This window comes from Hevea brasiliensis, chromosome 10, assembly GCF_030052815.1.
Source record: "Hevea brasiliensis isolate MT/VB/25A 57/8 chromosome 10, ASM3005281v1, whole genome shotgun sequence".
Taxonomy (NCBI): Eukaryota; Viridiplantae; Streptophyta; class Magnoliopsida; order Malpighiales; family Euphorbiaceae; genus Hevea; species Hevea brasiliensis.
In genome coordinates, this window is record NC_079502.1 from 2215374 (window position 1) to 2236429 (window position 21056).

At 35.8% G+C, this 21056-nt stretch overlaps 1 protein-coding gene and 1 long non-coding RNA gene across 7 annotated transcripts; both read right to left on the minus strand.

Moving 5' to 3' along the window:
• Positions 1–495: 495 nt before the first annotated feature.
• LOC110640110 (uncharacterized) lies at positions 496–1572 on the minus strand. The gene is made up of 4 exons (XR_002492015.2): positions 1418–1572; positions 1225–1282; positions 830–1119; positions 496–726 (listed from the first exon to the last, which is right to left on the minus strand). It is a non-coding gene; the product is annotated as an uncharacterized LOC110640110 (long non-coding RNA).
• Positions 1573–10339: 8767 nt separating this feature from the next.
• On the minus strand, positions 10340–20948 carry LOC110640106 (uncharacterized). 6 transcript variants are annotated; one of them, XM_058128883.1, is made up of 10 exons: positions 20675–20947; positions 19159–19415; positions 17710–17822; positions 17406–17484; positions 16787–17284; positions 16090–16427; positions 13626–13840; positions 11423–11529; positions 10961–11084; positions 10340–10850 (listed from the first exon to the last, which is right to left on the minus strand). In XM_058128883.1, exons 2-8 carry the CDS (start codon positions 19313–19315, stop codon positions 11523–11525), a joined length of 1407 nt encoding a protein of 468 aa, XP_057984866.1. In that variant the 5' UTR covers positions 19316–19415; positions 20675–20947; the 3' UTR covers positions 10340–10850; positions 10961–11084; positions 11423–11522. The 6 variants fall into 6 exon arrangements, with proteins under 6 accessions (XP_057984866.1, XP_057984865.1, XP_021646983.2 ...); XM_058128882.1 differs by having other exon boundaries at positions 10341–10850; positions 11473–11529; XM_021791291.2 differs by lacking the exons at positions 10340–10850; positions 10961–11084; positions 11423–11529 and adding an exon at positions 13189–13531 and having other exon boundaries at positions 20675–20948.
• Between the last annotated feature and the right edge of the window lie 108 nt (positions 20949–21056).

The following is a 21056-nucleotide window of genomic DNA, read 5'->3' on the forward strand; positions in this document are numbered from 1 at the left end:
TCCTAGATGTGGCAGAAAAGGACATTTGCGAAGAACCATCAAATTTCCAAGAAATTCTATATTAGTCAAGTTTAAACCGTGGGCTTGACAACTTGACGCTAAGGATAAGACGAGAACAAGAAAATATTTTTGAAAAAAAGTAAAAACAGAAATAGATGGTTATATATACAATTGAAAGGGTTATGTTAACGAGCCCCTGTGGCATCCTTAAGCATCATTTATAGGATTTACTGGTGTCATTTTCCATATGTTTTGCATGATCTCCAACCAACAATAATATAGAGTTTAGTATTTATAGTATATGGATAATTATTGTTCCTTCTTCTTGGGTTCAGGTGGCTTTGAGTTTGAGTTTTGGAGAGTGGTGGAGGGAAGTTTTCGGGATGAAATTGTGTTCTAAGGTGGCTTTGAGTCGAACCGTAGTAGGGTACCTTTTTTGCAGGTTAAAAATGGATTCCAAATCCAGCTATCATTTTGGCATCATACATTCGTATATACTTGAAGAGTGCATTCTTCATTATGATGATATTGAAAGGATATTCTATATTCCTCCCGTGAAATAAATAGAAATTCAGTTTTTCTATCTACCCAAGATTTGATATTCTTGTCCTTCTGAAATTTGTGTGCCTGACTCATCATGATGTGAAGACTGTTCTGTGTATTCTATTCAATTTGAAATGTGACCTTCATGAATCATGTCATTGTCTTCCTCTGGTCGTTACTTTTCTGTCATGATAAGAACTAATTACTTCCAACATCAAATTCTCCAGATGCTACTTGTAACAAGGTAACCACAATTAGCAACAGTGAAAAGAATTCATGTAATTACCCACTGGTGTAACTGCATTTTGATTTTCTGGCGATTGATCAACCTGAAATTAACAAAAAAAAATTTGGAAATTTAGTATAAATACGTTAAATCATTGTATTACACATCATATCCAAGCTCAGTTGAATCCTTGAGGGGCAGCTAAAGCATAAAATTAAGAGGAATACGATAACTTCCTCACTATCAGATTCAGAAGGATAGTCTTTCTGCAGAGAATCAGCTCCTAAGCTCACTTCATCTCCGTCCATATCATTATTTTCATCCTCAAAAGGATCAAGCACACTCTTTACCTGCCCAAGTTACCGGTTAAACATTGATCAGAAGCTTTAGCCATGAATATGAATTTTAGCCATTAGCAGAGCAAGCACAAAATGCTTGCTGCAGACATTCCCAACCTCCATTTTGAGAGGACTTTCAGTCCAAGGATTAGGTGCTTCCTATTCTGTGCAGCTCCTGAAGAACGGAGGTTCATAACTGTTAGGTAGCATTAATTGCACAAAAAATTTTGAGTGGAAAATTAATCCCAAAATCAACTTTAATCAACATATGGAATGTTGGTATTTAAAATTTTATTATCTAGTAAATTACCTTAAATTTGCTTGAGGAGTTTCTTAACACCAGGCCGGGTTTTAGCAAAGGACCAATCGTTTAGATGTCCTGCCTCTGATGGTTATCCACACATACTGGTTATGAGAAAATTCTCCAAAACCTTCTTAGAGAAAAAGTGATTTTCAATGCTAGCTCAAAAGTGAAAATAAAGCTTGTTGTTGAAGAATGGAAGATAAGCTAAAAGGAGCAACTTTCTATAATTAAAAATTTAACCGTTTAAATTTTATTAATTATAATTGACCCCTATAGAAATTAAAAATCACATTGTCGCAAGATATTTTGCAGTCGCCCAGACGAAGCTCTTCACTAAAGTGGGAAAAGTGAGGAGTCGTCATTTTAATTTTGAGGGAAATTAAAGAAAACCATTTGTGAAAACAAATCAAAAGGAAACCACTTCGAAAATAGAGATTCTAGGTTCGAGGTCCGTATACGAGCGGAGAAGGTGTTAGGCACCCCGCCTCGTCCCTTAATGAGGGTAAACAGATTTAATGTTATGCTCTTTCATAAATTAAAAGGGTAATTAGGGGATTGGGATAGTGATGATGTTAATCCTTTGTGTAAAATAAATGAATGTTTGATATTTCACTTATTTTGGGTTGCCCAAGAACACGAGTTCGTGAGATGGCCCTTTAGTGAATAGGTGTTCAAGTAAAGTTGTCTTGTGTATTGGAGTTGTGTTGTTTAATTCGGATTTTTGTTAAGAGAGCTCAGGTGAGGAGCTTCTCCCCTTCTCTAGATATGTTTTATTGAGGGTTTTAAGCGGGAAATTTCGGATAAGAACTCTCCTCCGATCTCCGGGAGATTTCGAACAAGACTAGGCTTTGACATAGGTCCTTACTAGGTAGGATGTAGTGCCGATCTTTAAAGATCGCCCAAATGATGTAATTTGACCTTTAAAGGTTCTCTTAATGATGTAATCCGATCTCTTAAGATCGCCCAAATGATGTAATCTGTCCTTTTGAAAATGAAATAAAATTTTATTTGAAGGTTATTATTTAATTATTGCATTGGTTATTTTTCCGATCTCTGATGTGCATATCCGATCTGATCTCTAACTAAATCGTCATTAGCCGATCTGCGGCTCTGAAAATTCACACAATCTAATAACCCTAGCTAGCAGATCTCATTTACTCAATTTTGTTATTGTGTTTCTGGAACTTTCCTGCGACGTGTCAGGAAAGCAGGTCGATTCCGCTAACCAAAGCGTCGCTTGGGACTTCGTGAGCATTAAATGCTCAGATGGGTATAAATAGGGGGAGGGTCAATCAGTTGCTCTCTTATGTCACTTTCAGCACTTTGCTAGCAACTTCAACTTTTTCTCATTTCTTCAAGTGTTTCCGGCACCGATCACATTCCGGTAAGGGTTTTGATCCTTTTCTTAGTTAAACTTCTTTAGTTTCTTTGAAAATGAGCAGCGCTGAGGGTCAGAGAGCTGCGAGTCCATCTTCTATCCACGTTTTGTGGACTTCAGAAGAGGGTGATGTGATTAGATCGTGTCACATCCCGACTTAGCGGGCCCCAGCTCAAGCCCCTCTCTGGGTGGCCATCTTGCCGGCGTACCCCCCTAGAGGCCGGCGGTGCGACTCACAAGTCTTGTCGCTTTGGTGGAGTTCAATCGCCTGCAGAGCTAGGATTCGAACCCATATCACCTCACGGATTTGCTTCGCCTCTTACCACTTGCGCTGAAGCTCAATTGGTAAGAGGCGAAGCAAATCCGTGAGGTTATATGGGTTCGAATCTAGCTCAGGCGGCGATTGAGCTCCACCAAAGCGACAAGACTCAGAGTCGCACCGCCTCTGGGGTACGCCGGCAAGATGGCCACCCAGAGAGGGGCTTGAGCTGGGGCCCGCTAAGTCGGGATGTGATCTCAATTGGTAAGAGGCGAAGCAAATCCGTGAGGTGATATGGGTTCGAATCCTAGCTCTGCAGGGCGAAGGGATTGAACTCCACCAAAGCGGACAGTACCGATTTGAGTTGCATCGCCGGCCTCTAGAGGGGTACGCCGGCAAGATGGCCACCCATAGAGGGGCTTGAGCTGGGGCCCACTAAGTCGGGGTGTGACAGATCGGGTGTTCAAACCAGCACAGTCCTCGTTCCAATAACTGGTTCGGCTGCTAGACCGAGGCGAGGGGCACCTTTGAGGAGAGACAACTTGCCAGTTAATGAGTTGCCTTTAGTCTTGAGAGAAACTGATCTCCAATCTATAAGCCAAGAGTACAACCTGCGGATCGACTCTTTTGAACTGATCAAATGTTATGGCGATCATCGGGCCGACCACTTCTTTGATGAGGGCGATCTCATCATGGTGTATGAAGAGCAACTGAAGGTCGAGCTTCGCTTTCCCTTGGACGAATTTTACAAGGCCATCCTGAAATTCCACCATGTCTCGGTAGCCCAAGTGCATCCAAACTCCTGGCGGACTCTAATAGCCTTACGGGGCCTCTGCCGAGCTAAGGGACTGGAACCCACGGCCAAAGTCTTTACCGAGTTGCATAGGCTCGCCCGAAGGAAGGATGATGAGTTCTGGTTCTTCCAAGCTAAGCCCCATTGTTCCCTCTTTACCGATCTCCCTTCTTCATTGAAGAATTGGAAGAACCGGTTCTTCATTTTGAGGAGCAAGATTCGGAACGACTTTGAGGGCATCCCACGGAGTTGGCAACATCTAGTCGCTCCGATCCCAAAAAAGATTACCTTAAATAAGGATGAAGATGCAGTGGTGAAAGAGTTAAAGTCTCAGGCGTCCACTCAGAAATTCTCTTGCTTAGACGCGGTGATGGCCGAACTGAAGTATTGGATGATGCGGCTGATCACTGACGAAGAATACGAGCTTGACTCTCGACCTCGACCGTACTACCAATATCTCTGGTCTCTGAATCTTAGCGAACTCACTGACTTCTTTTTTGTGCAGGTATGGCGAGCGGTGATGCTTCCAAGGAGAGCCACAAACGAAAGAGGGAGGTCTCAAGAAAAGTGAGGGCGATGAAAGGGGCCACCATTGCCGATGCTCAGACCCCTCGTCGCGAATCAATAGAGGTGCCGAGCTCTCCTCCCCGATCTCGGGAGCAACAGATCCCTGAGGTGGAGGTCATTGCCTCGGCTCCTCAACAAATCGAGCTTCCACCTCCTCCTCCTCCTCTAACCTCTTCCAATGTAGAAGGGAAGTCTTCCGGTCCCACGGTCATGATACTTTCTCGGGGCGTACAACTTCTTATCCAATCATTGGAAAGGAATCACTATACTAGGGGGAATCCTGGCCTAGCCAAAGTCATGGGAGCTTCCATTTGCTTCCAAGAAGATCGGAACAGGTTGGCAGAGGAGAGCTTTGATGACATCTTTAGCTCAGACAATGAGCTTAGGCTTAGAGGCCATTGCAAACCAGCATATACTCAGAGAGAAAGCCCACGGCTTGAAGAAAGAGATCCTCAAAGCGGTCCAAGATGCCTCTGCTGCACAAGCTCAGCTCTCCTCTGCTAACAAGTACATTGCCAGAATGGAGGATCAGATGAAGCGTTATGAGGAGAGGATTGTTGACGTGGAAAGAGAACTTGAATACTCTCGAGCAGGTTGGTCTGTCGATCTCCCTCGTTATGCTGAAGACCTTCAGGCGAAGGAGGAAGAGCTCTGAGCCAAGGATGAGGAGCTTCAAGCTAAGGAAGAGGAGAGCACTACGAAGGAAGCCGGGGTTTATATGAACGCCCATAACAACCTTATGGCCGAGATGAAGAAACGGTATCCTGAAGAGGACTTCTCCTATATGAACGAACTCGCCCCAGAGGCCGAAGACGAGAGCGACAAACAGCCCGAGAGAGAGAGAGGAAATGATAGAAATGATGATGTACTTAGAGAACAGGCTGGGGGAGACCCTCCAGCAGAATGACTTGTAAATTTTATTTTGAAATGAAATGAAGTTCTCTCTTTTGTTCAATTTCTTGATGAGATCGGAAATCGTCCCAATTGTATGAGTACTTAATTGTTTGAACGTATTAGAACATCGAATATAAAAGCAACTATTAATCTAAGTATAAGAGGTCGGAAAAACATTGTAAGCATGAGATCGGCCTAAGCCGAGACTAAACACCGGGCAGAACTTTAGATCATTAAAATTGGAAAGGCTTGATTTGAATTCTTAAGATCGGAATCACCACTAAGTCGGACTGAAACCTTAACTTTGTTTTAAGGAATGTCTAAGACATACAAGTGAGGAATCCGATCTTAGTGTTAGCTAAACGGCTTTCAACTATATTTGTAAAGGAGAGATCGGAAATGAGACTGGATGGCATGGAGACCTAATATTGGTTTGATCTCCTTTGACGAGATATCGAAAAATAATTGACTAGATGCGGGATCGGTTTATTTCATGATCGAGTCACTTGTGACCGAAGAAGGCTGGGAGTCAAATTTTAAAGTCTATTGACCTCGGTGATCAGCCAAAATATGGTGTCGATACACATAATTAATTCTTACATTTCTTAAAATTTTAAATTAAGTCTACACTTAATTATTAGGACATTAAGCAGTTTAAATAAAATTTATGCTTTAGAGTTTATAAGCCTCTAGAATTATTTTATTTTATTTTATTTTAATCAAGTCCAACTTGATAACCCAATTTAATTTTTAATTCACACTCTTTATGTGTGTGACTCATTAGATTCCTAATATGTTGGCAACAAATATAATTAAATAAAAATAATACTTTAATTTTATCATCAAGTCATTATTGATTAATTATATTTGTAGATCATTATTGATATCTAGCAATGTGTAATAACTACCTAAATATTAGAACTTGTCAAAGTGGTGTGACTAACCTTTCTATGATGTAATTAATATTCCTTTATCATAATGTTATGATTTATACATTGATGCATGTAATGTGTCTGTTATGTAAAAATCATTTCTATTCTTTCAATGTAATTGATTAATTAAATAAGATTTCAATCTTATTTTACCTTGCGTAAGAATTTAACAATCTACATTGACTAAGAACAATTAAAATATTTTTCTCAATTACCTAGGATGATGAATTCTTTCTTGATAAATAAATATCTCAATATAGTTCATACTATATCCAATAGTTATCACATTTGTTATCCTTATATAGAATGACATGTAAATAGTATCAAAACACAGTGATTTCGATATAAGATAACTTAATGACTCAAGTCTAAGGATAACTTACACGATTATCACTCAAGTCTTTTCATAGATACAAGTAAACTTCTATATAGAATCCTTGTGCAGGTTAATTCAGTAAACTTATCACCATAAGCACCTACACGTTAATCTTAGTTATCTCCTATAACTCAACTCAATGAGAACTGTTGTTTCTTTTCATAAAGGAAAGAATGCAATGTACACTGATCTCAAAAGTTATATCAATGTCCAGTCTTAATATAACATTAACCATAAACATTTTTAGAATAAATAATACAGTCAGAATCTCATAATTATAATCACATTATAATTATTACTGCTATGCATATAAGTTTATGGACTTTATCTTTATTAATTAATATTAATTAAAATTAACATAAACATTAAAAATAAAGCAGCCTTTATCAATATCAAAATGTATATACATGTAATTAAGTAATCACATTTGCAACTAATACATTGGCTAAAGTGCACATATACTAACAATAATCTGCTGGCTACTGGGTCAAACAATTGTCCTATTATTCTTCCTTATGCTCAAATATTCTAAAATGCTTTCTCAAGTTCCTCAACCAATTTTTCACCCATATGCAAAAAGACTAAAAATTCAAAATCATCACAAGCGTAAAGGCAGCTCAAAACATGTCACAATTATATTTGACCATTCTAACTGTCCGAAACTACCAAAGTTATAGTAGATACTAGATGGTAGAAAAAGACATCCTCATAAATGGCCTATCCTTAATTTAGAAAAATTAGGAAATTTTTATGTTCTAAATCATAAAGAGCAATCACTTGCGTACAAATGTATAGAAACTAATTTTTAGAATTTAGTTAACTGACATACCGTTACATCATTATAGTAGAATAGTTTCATCAGTACTATGCGCTGAAAGGAAAAATGAACGTTCAGGTTTCTTGCAGTCAGTATACAAATACTAATAAAATGCAGGAAGTTTGCAATATCTCAGACAACGCATTCTTAATTGTTTAATGGATTTACCTATCCATAGTTCTCATCAACTAAACCAGTGTATGGATCATTTTACATGCAAAACTCCTGAATGTTAGCAATTTCCCATAAATTAACTAAAAATTAAAAGTTTGGAACATAAACAAGCAGAAAGAGATTCAGATTTACGATTGGCATTGTAGCTATCACCTCATCTGATTCAGATTTACGTTGGGGCGTCCTCTACTTGACCCGCGTTACATCGGGGGGTGTAGTGATAATATGCAGAGTGTAGTGTGTTGTTCAAAGAGGCGCGTGGGTGTGGTGTGTGGTGTGTTAAGGGACATCGTGGGCGTGGGGTGGTGTGTGTGTAGAAGTTAGTCCATAGGGAAGGATAGTGGAGAAGATAGAATACAGAGAATATAAGATATCATATAAAATAGATAATAGAAGGAGAAGGAGGGAGAGAGGGGAGAGAAAGAGGAGGAAGTTTGGAGAATGTTGGAACAAAATGGGAAAATAATGGGAATTTGTATGGAGCTTGAAATTGGAAAGGAGAAAATTTTGGATGCTAATTGGGTATTAGAGACTAAATGGAAAGTGAAAAAAAAGTAAGTGGGTAATGGGTAATTTACAAGGAGAGAAATAAGAAGAAAGGAAGGAAGAAATAAGAAACGATAATCATAGACATGGATATTGAGAATATGAAAAGATGAAAATGTAGAAAAATAGAATTAGACTAGTAAAAGACTAAGAAAAAGTAAATACTAAAAAAGAAACAATAAATAATGCTAGTGCTAGGTGGTGTGAGAGAACTAAGGAAGATTTGGAGAGAGAATTGTTTGGAAGAAGATATAGATTACGCTAGCGCCGCCCCTTACTACACGTTACATGGGGCACCTGTAGTGAGTGTAGTGAGAAATATGCAAGAGTGTAGTTCACGTGCCGGTGTGTGGTGTTGTGTGTGTGTTGGTTTCCAGTGGGGGATCGTGATCGGTAGTTGTAGTCCATAGGACGGATAGTGAGATAGATACAAAGATGAAATACAAAAACAATAAAATAAAAGATAATAGATAAGAAGGAAAAGAAGGAGAGAGGGAAGGAGGGAGGAGGAGAATGTATGTTGATTGGATGGATGGATGGACTTAGGAAAATAAATTAAAGAGAGATGTAGATGGATGGAAAGGAGAAGGGTGAATATTTAAATGGGTAGAGAATGAAAAGAGAGAAAAAGAAGAGAAAGAAAGTGCAATACTTACAAAGTGAAAGATTTACAAGAAGAGATAAGAAAGAGAGACATAAATAAATATACAGATATTTAATGAAATAAAGAGAAAGAATGAAAGATAGATAGAAAAGATTAGTAAAAAAGACTTAGAAAAAGAAAAATAAAAATAAAGAAAAAGTGCTTGTAGTTAAAAAAAAGGACTACTAGACAGTTGAGAAATAAACAAAGGTTTTGATGGATGATTTAGATTACAAAGCAAGATATGCATATAGAGAATGTTTTCATTGGTGGAGATTTGAATGTGCAATGTGATAGACATAGTTAAGGTTATGAGAATGTTTTTTGGTTTTTGTGGTTAATTAATAAAATAAAAAACAAAAAATTATATATTTTTGCTATGGCAATACCTGACCTACAAATAATTAAAATAATACTTTAAAAAGAGAAGAGTGATTTTGTGAAAAAAAAAAGTGGGGCAATATCGACCCTCTCCTCTCCTTCTACAACTAGAGAGGAAGACAAATGCAATGTGCAACAATTGACCCAATGTATACTGTAGTATAGTGTGACATGTCACACACACACAACTCAATGTTACTTTTATCTATTTTTTAATTTTATTTATTTTTATTTTTTTTTTATATTATATTATAATATATCTTTCTATATCTTGAAAAAAAAATATTCCCATGTTTCTATTACCATTTGACGTATTTTACTATTCACCTGTTTGAAATTCAACAATATTTTCAAAATAAAATCTCATAATCATCTCATATTTCAATATCATCCATATATTTCAATTCTCATATTCATTTTCATCCACTTTCCTTCATACTCCATTTACATATTAAAATTCTCATATTTCCATTAATTTACATAATTTACAAACTAATTGAATAAATTTATAATTTACATGATATACAAATTAATTACATATGAACTAATCAATTTATTAATTTACATCACATAAATATTACTTACAAGGATTAAAGCCGAATGGTTGAAGTGAAGACGTGCCACGGGAGTTTTATGTGATTGCAAGATTCCCAATAGGTTGAAAGGAAAATTTTACCATATAGCCATACGACCGGCTATGTTATATGGTAGTGAGTGTTGGGCACTGAAAGAGTAATATGCATCTAAGATAAGAGTTGCAGAAATGAGAATGTTAAGGTGGATGAGTGGTCATACTAAACTAGATAAAGTCCGTAATGAGAGTATTAGAGAAAAGGTAGGAGTGGTGCCAATTGAAGATAAGTTGAGAGAAAGGAGATTGAGGTGGTTTAGTCATGTGAAGCGTAGACATACGGAATCTCCAGTTAGACAAGTATAGCACATTTAGGTTATAGTATAGAAAGAAAAAAAAGGTTAGACCTAAATAGACTTGGAGGAGAATAGTACAATATAACCTAGAAGCGTTACACATTTTTGAAAGCGAATAGAGAAAGCGAATCCATATAAACAACCTCAAATTTTTGAAATAAATATTTAGATGAGTTGTATCTTGACTATTAGAATTAGAATAACGGAAGGAAAGTGCAAAACAAGTCATGCTACTGAAACTGTCACCAAACTAAAAAGGTTAACAAAAAATATTATGGGTGGGGAAAAACCAATAAACAATTATCAGGTAGAATTTTTTCCAGTGATGAATCAGAGTCATACACAGAGTGCAAAGTTGTAAATACTTACTGTTTAGAGCGTGGAAATGGGATGCCTTCCGTTCACAACTTGCCATATATACAGTTTCATCAATCAGAAATCTTACTTACACGCATATTCCACGATCATGGGGCCATCTATTGCCTCACATATAGAGAACAAAAGCCTCTTCAAGTACTTTTTCTGTAATGCATCGTAGACACCCACAAAAAGGATAGTAACCTATTGTACTGTCCATTAGTTAAAGAGGGGGAAAAAAAAAGAAAAGAAAGAAAGAAAGAAGACCAAAAAAACGAATAATCTGACAGAAGCTAGCAAATAATATTAATCTAGAGACGATATGCCTTTCTCCATCCAGTCAATCAGTCTACGAGACTCTGCATCCATAGGCGTCAACTTCTTGATCTTCATTTCTGTTGATTACGTCATATTCTCAAATAAAATAGCCAACTAAAGCAACATCTCATATTCTTGTGGAAAATTTGAAAAAAAAAAAAAGAAAATGGCAGAAGAAAAAGCATACCTAAAGCGGGAACAGACTTATCATTGAAATACTTCTCTGGAAACATGCCTCTGATGTAATTAATATTGAATAAGGCAATTCGGAGCAGGTTCCTCGTCGATTCAAACATCACACAACGGAAAATCTAGTTAAAGTCAATAGAAACAGAGAACATAAGAAAACTTAAGGAATCGATTTCAAGTGATTATTGATTATTTTTAACAGATTTAACTCAACAGAAAATTGAAATCAACTTGCAGTAAACAAAAATCTGAATACAGAGAAATTATCAAATAACTTAAGCAACTTCCAAGGCTCACTAGTTTAAACTGAAATTTCCAGAATGAGGTTGTATTTGGAGTTTTTAGCCAAGCGAGCACACTAGTTTCAGATCTGACTTAGAACTAAAAAACCTAAAATCTATACGAAAATCCTATGAAATAGACGTAAATAAAAACAAATTAAAGAAGGATAATAACAAACAGAGTCAGGAGCTCTCTAATGCAGAAACGGCATAGTTCAGCGGTCGATACCAGAAGAAGTGAGTCCTGCTCGGTGATCTCTGCTTCTTTAACTCTCTGTGCTACAACCTGAAACAGGAAACCGATAAAGCAGCTTCAGATTTAGAAGAAAAATGAAGGATAAATGCATTAGAAAGACGAAGCAAGCTCAAAAATGAAGTAGAAATGGAGGATCAAAGAAAGGTTTTCTCAGCTCACCATGGCCGTTGAGATTCTAGATAAAACTGAAAATCGCGGAGGGAGAGAGAGAGCTAACTAGCTAAGAGTGTTTGGTGTTGAAAATTTGAATCCAAAAATAAAATGTTGGAGACAGTTTTGCCAGAGGGGAGGGAATTTGGGGTATATAAAGGTCGTTACGAAACTTTACCGCGGTTAAGTCGTTAGGAATGGAAACTTAAGCGTGGTTAACTGAGCGTAGTTAACTGACATACAATGATATAAAACGCGTGAGGTGAGAAAAATGTTGGATATTTTTGCCATGTCGAAGAAAAAATATTGGGGTAATTGGTCATAGGATGGTTAGCTCAGCCGTGACATGGAACCTTCCATAGAATGGTTTTGGAATTAAGAATTCTTGGGAATTTCCTTCAAAGCACATTTCACCCTTGTAATCATTAGCAAATTACTTGAGGAGATGACAAAGTGTGAAACCAGTGGCTGTAAAAAACTTAAAAAACAACTTTGCAAGCCATTCTATCTTTTATTCCTTTCTTTCGAAGTCTTGTTTTTAAGAAAATTAATAGGAACGCTAACAGGGCTACGGATTGTGTGACCAAACTGGATTTCAATAACCAACTTCAATGTAATTGGTTATTTGCTCTTCCTGAATCTCTTAGAACTTGCTGTAACTTTAATGCCCCAGTGGCCTACTAATGTCGTGTTTGTTTTGCACCTAAAAAAAAAAAATAAATAAAGCTAATAATGACCAATTTAAATATTTTACCAAACACTTTTAGCCCTTCATTTCTTAGCATGAACCGATTGAGTACACTAATTTTCACAAAAAAAAGCTCTCGAAGTTAAGAAGAGCACCCTAATTCACGAGGGTTAGCCTTGCTGGTTAAGAACTCTGCTCCTAAAGCTGATTCGATTATGGAGAGGGCTACGGTGTATCATGCCCTTAGAATGACCTATTTAAATATTTTGCCAAACACTTTTAGCCCTTCATTTCTTAGCATGAACCGATTAAATACACTAATTTTCACGAAAAAAACTATAAGTTAAGGTGAGCACCCTAACTCATGAGGGTTAGCCGTGCTGGTTAAGAAATGTGCTCCTAAAGCTGATTCGATTATAGAGAAGGCTACGGTGTATCATGCCCTTAGAATGCTCTGGGCATCCATGCCCTGATTAGGCCGAGTCCGAGAGAGATTAGTCTTAATGCAGAGCATCAGACACCGCTACTGTCTGAAAAAACCCAATTCTCAAACATGCTCTGATATAGCAACTGCTGCGACTCCATCGTGTATTTCTAGGAGTATGCCCAGAGTTTTATCTTAAAAGTTTCCATTAAAAATTTAAACCTGGCCCTAATAATATTTGGAAATAATGAAGAGGATTCAGTTCAAACTACATCCGTCCTAAGAATTTAAACCTAACCACGCCAAACTGAAGTAAAGGCAACGAGGTTGGTTCAACAACATTGCCCCTAAGAAGAGACTTGGGTCTCCTGTACCTGCAAGAAAGCAAAACAATCTGTTTCCAGCATCTGCACCTATAGGCTACAAGTAATCAAACCATATATGATATATTATATACACATTATATAAAATTGTCAATGATTTGTTGTAGCCTTTTAATTCTCATCATCGAGAATACGTAGCCCCGAGAAGTTTAATAGATTTCTCTGAGGAAGGAATTTCATCACCTTCAAAAGCATAACAGTACACGAGTACATGCTTTTATTAAACCACTATGAATCTTTTTATTCCAAGCTAACCTCGTTGTATTACCTATAAGGCCCTTTCACTAGTCATCTTCCTTGTAGGTTTCATCTCTTGAGCACAATTACAACCGTGTACACATCTTCCCTCTATCTACTTCAAATCTCAAAGCATTCCAAGGACATCCTCTAGAAAGAGGAGGTTTACTCAAATTAAATTGTATAAATAGTACAGGAGAGAACCAAGTCCGCAATTGAACTATCAACTAACATTGAGGCTCACCTTTCCAAGGGATCTCCTCTATTTGAATAAAAAGGAGTATACACAGCTGCAGCAATTTTGTACCGCAGATTGTATTTCTGAGCAATTATTGGCCTAACATCTTCAACCCCAACTAAGCTCTCCAAAAATGGAAGCAGTAAAAGCAATTCTTGATCTGAACGATCATCAAACCAGCTCTCAATTGGTATACCATTGTCCACCTGGAACCCAAATGCCTGAGAAGAAAATAAAACCACCAACTTTGTAAAGAATTGAAGTTTCAATAACTTTACAAATGAAAAAAAAAAAATCTTGATTGAACACATAAATTCACTAGATAAGAATCAGATGGTTGCCCTTTTTAAGTGCACAAGCATGGTCATCTGAAAGTGAGCGTTAATGCAGTAATGGATATGGATAAAAACAATTCAACAATTTTCAGCAAATACACGTAGAACCAAGAATACACAAAGGGAAAAGGAAACTCTTATTAAATTCTCAATAGTCAATAATACTCGCATTAAATTCAATTCACTTCTCACAAATCATATTATTTTTTACATGATTTCTATTTCTTTTAAAATGATTTTTTTCTAAGTTAAAAATAATTGAATTCTTTCACCTATTAAGTTTCTGAACATGAGAATTGACAAAAAAGAAATCAACTGAATTCAATTCTTATAAAATTCTAGTTTAAAAACAAGGGGATTAAGCTCTACTATAATAAGGACATGACTTATCCAGAAAGATTATATTCATGTTTGTTCCCAAGTTATTTATATGAGATATAAATAAGATGGAATGGTGAGTCTCATGCCATATAACAAACATGATAGGCACTTATAAATGATAAGTAGGCCGAACCAGTGGCACTTATGATAAGCACATGGAGTTTACTCTTGTCAATGTTTTGTCATAAATCATATTAGTGCATATAATGTTTAGACCTGAGATAGCACAGGTACCTTATATATAGGTAGTTTGAGTTTGATACTGCTTTCATACTTGTACTATGTATGGGTATATGGGCATGTGTTGGCTCCTACTAGTGAATCTCTCTAAGTAAATAGATATAAAATCCTATGTTCATTTAATTGTTCTTGATGTTTCAAGTTCGACAAATAGATTTATTAAAGAGTTTCTAATGAGAAAATCTTTTAATCAAAATTAAAAGAACATAATATTCATAGCAAATGGAGTTTGACATTGAGTTGGGATTTTTGAGAGATTCTAGTGCATGATAACATATGATTATAGGTTCATTTAAGGTAATGGCATGCTATGCTAAGTGTTAACCATGGTCTATGAGATTCATAAAATGATTTAGAGAAATCATTTATGGTAGGAAAGAGTTCTGATGATATTAAGAGTTGATATCAAGAGTTGATATCATGTCTCGTTGCCAATTAGTGATGAGCCTAGTAAGTCACATACATACACAAGTTATCACCTATTTAAATATGATTTAATTAATTAATTATTAATTGATTAATTAATTGATTTACATGACTTGAAACCAAATCTAGATAATTGGAAATTAAATTTATATTTAAAATTTAATTAAAATTAATTAATAGATTAATTAATTAATTATAAATTAATTAGAAGAAGAAAAATAATTATTTTTAAGTAAGACACATTTTGGTACGTGGCACCATACCATGAGATGGTGGGTGTTTTAATCATGTAAGATGATTAAAATCAAAATTAAATATAGGTTTGACATTTGGCACAATGTGATTGGGTCACTTAAACCTAGAGCTAATCAAAGGGTGATATGTGGCAAGGGTTTAATGTGTTAACCTAGCTATTTAAGTGTGGTTATGAAAAATAACCAGCCACGCCACTTTGACTTCTTCATCTCATTAGCCATCAATCTCTTACTTGATTTTCTAATTAATAGAAAAAGCTTTAGAAGCTACAACATTCTTGATTTAATCTAGGGTTCTAAAATTAATCTGATTAATTTTAAAATCTTAAATGGCAAATACAGATTCAAAAACATATTAAAAGAGTTTTAATATGTTGTTTATCATTGAAATCAAATAGATAAAAATAAATCTTGCATGATGCATGTGACACTAGGTGAAAATTTTTTAATTCAATGGTATAAACTTGTGTTTTTCACGCTTCCGTTCCTTCAGATTCTACATCATCAGGTTTCCATCAAGTTCTTGATATACTCAACAAATTGGAAGTAATGATGACATCCCATGCAAAAAATTTTATGAAGGTGAAATTCTTCGATTTGTTGTAGGCAAATCATTTTCATGCCATGAGGAAGCCTCTTGTCAATTGTATGCCTAGTGCTGTCAGTCAGACAGCCCCTATGAAGTAAACATAAAAAGGGAATGTAATATGACCAAATAAAAATCTGATAAAGTGATACTGGTCACGTAGATTTCTTGAATACTCCAAGTCTCCTGTTGAAAACAGAAGTAAAACTTAGATAAATTAGTAGCAATGAGGAATTATCAACAGGTACCTGAGGAGAGTTATCGATTATAATAACACGTGCCAAATCTCGGCCAAGAACTGACAAATCTTTGAGGTAGTTCCCCTCCACAAAAACACAAGATTCACGGTAAACACGATGGCGGAATATCTTCCTCTTTGGATCAAGCACATTTAGTAGCTGCTCTGCATAAATACTTTGACTAGCTGTAAATATGATGATTTCAAAAAGAGTGGAAACTCTCTCCAAAAAATCTTTGAGGTAAGGACGGCATCGAACATAGACTGAATGCTCCTGGAGGTTAAAGTTCACAGGAAATGTGAAGTCTGCATTGTCACAAGGTTCTAGTGTGGAATGCACCAAAGTCTCTGCCAAATCAAAACTTCAATTAAAATGTGTGGAGTTTGAAGACCAACAGATAAAAGAAGGTAGATTAATGGCAAAACATCCATGTCACAACTGAATCAAGAGATAAAAATGAAAACTGCATCAGTCATAAGGGGAAAAAAATCAGAAAGAACAGTTTTCTGCAACTTCTCCCTGAGTACAAATAAAAACATGAACTGCCTCGGCGTATTAAAAGAGACAACAGAAGGAGCCAGAATGCCTGAAGTAACATCTAGATCAATTAGCATAATTGAATAACCAGCAAACCAACATATATGATAAACCTGTTTGAGGCACTTTCATTTCTAAGAAACTGGAATTAAATATCTGACTTCCTTACCATCCAAGTCTAAAACAAGAGTAACAGGAGGGCAGCTCCGCGTCTGTTTAGGTAGCAGCATTGGCCGAAATGTGGGAACTACTGATGACAACTCAGGCAAGTTCTTTATAAATACATAAGGATCAAAGTCATCAAATTCCCCATAGTCATCATCCTCCTTAGTTGACATGCAATCTTGATCATACTCATCAACACATTCCAATTTTGAATTCTTCATGGCAAGATATATAGCTGAAACTTCAGATGAAAGGCCAGCTTCTTCTGAATTTCCATTAGAAGGATAATTCACAGTATTTGTATCTATAGAAAACATTGAGGATGATGTGTTTGGATCATCTCCTATGTACTTATGGCATGTCTCCTTCTCATCTTCTCCAGATGTAGATTCTAAAGTGTCTCGAGCAACGTGGCCATCCTGCATATCAACTTCTGAGCAGCATGTTCTACTCTCCTGGTGTAATTTCTGTTCCCCACTTCGAAACAATTTGATGAAGTTGACTAAACCACAGATATAAAAACTTTTTAAGCAAAAGGGCCGAGATAACACAAACATTAATTATACAAATACACAAACACAGGTAATGGTTTTATTAACAAAAGGTCAAATTTATCCACCTACCTCCATTGGCAATTTCACCTCCAGCAATTTTAGAAATGCGAAAAGCAGGGGAAAATATGCATAGTTCCTCATTACAACCCTGCAATAAAAATTAAGAAATCATACAACAAAACCTTTACGGTCCTAATATAAAGTGTTCTTTGTTTACACTAGTTCTTTTGATGTAAAACATTTCCTATGGCTATTACATTAAACAGCTCCTATGAAATATGATCACAAAAAATAATGATGAGCATATCAAATTACATGAATACATTGACAAACCCAAAGAAAATATCATCACGCCTAGTTTGTGGACAATTACCTCATGATCACACAAAGAAGCAGCATTAGATGTCTCATTATGCACTGAGCTGTGCATAGTATTCAATTCTGTACCTGCAACAGGCTCCCCATTTTTCTTTTGAAGACTGCCAACTGAGTTTTGGAAGCAGAAGAAAATAAACTAATTTCATAACAGACAGGTTACATTAAACTAGTAAATACAAAGTTTAACACTTACAAAAATACAAAATGCTGACTTCAATGCTACTCCTCCCCAAAACTCTAATGTGAGAGCTGATAAGGTGATATGAAATTTGACACAATCATGACATAAGAGCTCCGTATGTTTCACAGAAATAAATTGTCTATGAGAAATAATTTCTAAGAAAATGTCTATTTTTTATTGTTTGGTGGCAATACTAAAGATCAGTTTGAAATCATTGTTAAGCGTTTGGACTTCGGAGTATATTAGAAAATACTAATTTATTTCAGTGCATAAGACTGTTAAAATGTTTGCATTTAAAAACTTCATATTTTCTATTTATAGTGAAATATAAGAGAAAATTGTAGAAAAAAATAATAATAAATTATAATCACTGTTAGAGATCAATGAGGGCCACCAGTGGCTAATGATGGCTGGAGATTTCTCCTATTGCTATAAATTTGTGAAAATCTAATAATTACTTACCAGTTTGAGAAAAAAAAAAAGTAAATTACTTTTATTGAAAATGGTCAGTTTTCCCTTTGGCTGGGAAAACATTCAGTTAACCAATTTCCTTATTGTCCAAACACTAGAAATATGGAAAATGATTTCTTGCAAAAATATTTTTACAAAACAAACAAATCCAAAAAGGTCAAATGCACAAATATGAAAGAAAGCAATCAAAATTCCATGTGTAAACAAAAGGATATGTCCTTTATTAGCAAATTTAATGTCTTCAAGACAATGAAGAACAAAGCATGACCAAAAGAATAGTGAAGGAAAGGCAGGGCCAGTTGAAATGTCCATTTTATGGTAAATGTACGTAAACAAGTGGTGTAATCGAGTGGGAAAAAGGAAGTTGCGAGAAGGGGGGGGTTAAAGGGCGGAACAAAAAAGAAGACCAATCAACATAAGCTGACCTCAAATATAACCACGTGTTGCTGAAGTTGAATAAGCTTAGGGAGTCTCATCATAGATATGCTAAATGCGTAAATTACATTTCATTGGGACGAACTATATTGCACTGCATCATCTTGTTGGATTAGCAATTAATTTTACCCACTACCAGGCATTACATTAAATGTTTCATGCTGATACTGACATGCATTTTAGTATTGAACAGGTCCAGGATAAAACAAGTCTAACATAAGAATTTAATTGGGAAGTACAGTTAATATACAGTCTTTTTCAATGAAAATAAGATAACCCCAACAGTGTTTAATGCTCAAAAGCTACAGCAAGCTTAGCAAGGTTCCTAAATACACCGTTAGAAAGAACGCAGCGTACCACATTTTTGCTTTCTAACTGAAGATGTAATGAGCTCTGTAACTTTTTTCTGATTAGCTTGTACATTATCAGAAGCTTTCATCTGAGTTCTGGAAATCCTGGGACTGCCAAGTTCTCTTGAAGTAGTTCTTCCAGAAATTTTTTTCTTGGTTCGCATTTCCAAAGGATGACAGTTACAAACTCAAGAAGGCTATTCCCACTAGCTTTCCTTCGGGAAACAATTCAAAAATTGCAGATACAGTCCTGCCCAGAGTGTCCTGTATTCAAAAATCATATTTAATCAAACAATGGTCAATAACTGTATTCAAGTCAAATGGCAATAATCATTAACTGATTATAATTTTGAAATACAGTGCATGTTCTTCAAAATTAAAATAAAGCATAAAATAGAAATAATATATATATCCCCATGATTTAAGAAGTACCAGATCATTGACGGTACAGCAAAAAATCCCTAATAAAGTTGAAAATAAACATCAGCGCATGTATGTTAGGCAGCGTCACTGTTAAATATACTAGCTGAAGAAGGAAAAAAAATCATTGTCAAAATAAACTGCTAAACTTATAAAATAAGGTCCCCTCGTCAAAATTATTCAAACGAACTCCTAACTAATCACTAAGGCTGTATTTTTATATGAAGGATGTGAAATGGAGGAACCTGAAACTTTTGGGGTTTTAATTACTTGGGTGAGGTTTATAACACATGGGTTTAGCTTTTTTTTTTTTTTGGCTACAACACATGGGTTTACTTTAATTGATTTCTTACATTCATTGGTCACAAGTCCAAATATTGATTCATTCAATTTGAATTAAGAGTTTAAATTCAAATCCTTAAATAGTTGAATTTAAAATTCCATATTCAAACATAACCTGAGTTTCTTCAAACATCTAGAGCCAATCGGCCTAGGAGCAATAGACTGAACAGGTACAGCACCTGAAACAAAGTCAGTAACAAAGAGAGAAAGAAGAAAACCCAGAAACTAAAGTACATCAAGCTGAGTTCCTTCCGCCCATTCAATTCTAACTCTAGAAACTAAAAATCAACATGCCTGAAATTCTTTTCCCCATATAACATGAACCAAAAAAAAAAAAAACCATATTATTCAAATTAGCCCCACTCCAACCAAACACAACCCCCCCCCCCCCCCCCCCCACCACCCCCCAAACCGCCAACCTCTCCCCAACCCCCAGTTTAATACCTATAACAGATAACAACCAGTTTGGGAATCAAGTGGAGCAACTAAGTAAAATGGAAGCAACAACCAAGCATAAAACAAAAGCTAAAACCCTAATTATTCTCCATTTCTAACACCTCAAACATCAAAAATCCACAAAACATAGAACCACAGCAAAACCATATCCAAAATCGAGCATTTAAACACGGCAAATGCATCTCAACAAACTAAAATCCTACAAAACACAGCTACCAATAGCACAATAAAGAACCAGGAGTATTAATAGAAAGCTATTCTTGAGCTAAAAGAAGAAAAGCAAGTTAAGCTCAACAACTGCTTGCCTGGAAGAAAATCAAGCATGAACAGATCAGATGTTGAAGTCACAGTAACTTCAGCTCATGAATTAAATGACAGAAACAGATCCAATAACAAGCTACAACCCTAGGTTTAAACAGAGAAATTGGTTTCGAGGTTTCGTTTTTTCGGAGGTTTTTTCCCTCCAAAGGAAGCGAAAAGAGAGGGAAATTGAAAAGGGAAAATTATTTTTGTCTTAACAAAGGGGTAGACCGGTCGAGAGGATACATATAAAAAAAAAAACAAAAATAAAAATAAAAAATCTCTCTGGATAATCAATTAATAAAATATTATAATCTTATATGTTTAAAACAAATTCATCTTAATTTTCTGTAACTTTCCTAATTGATGTTTTATCCTTGATTCCTC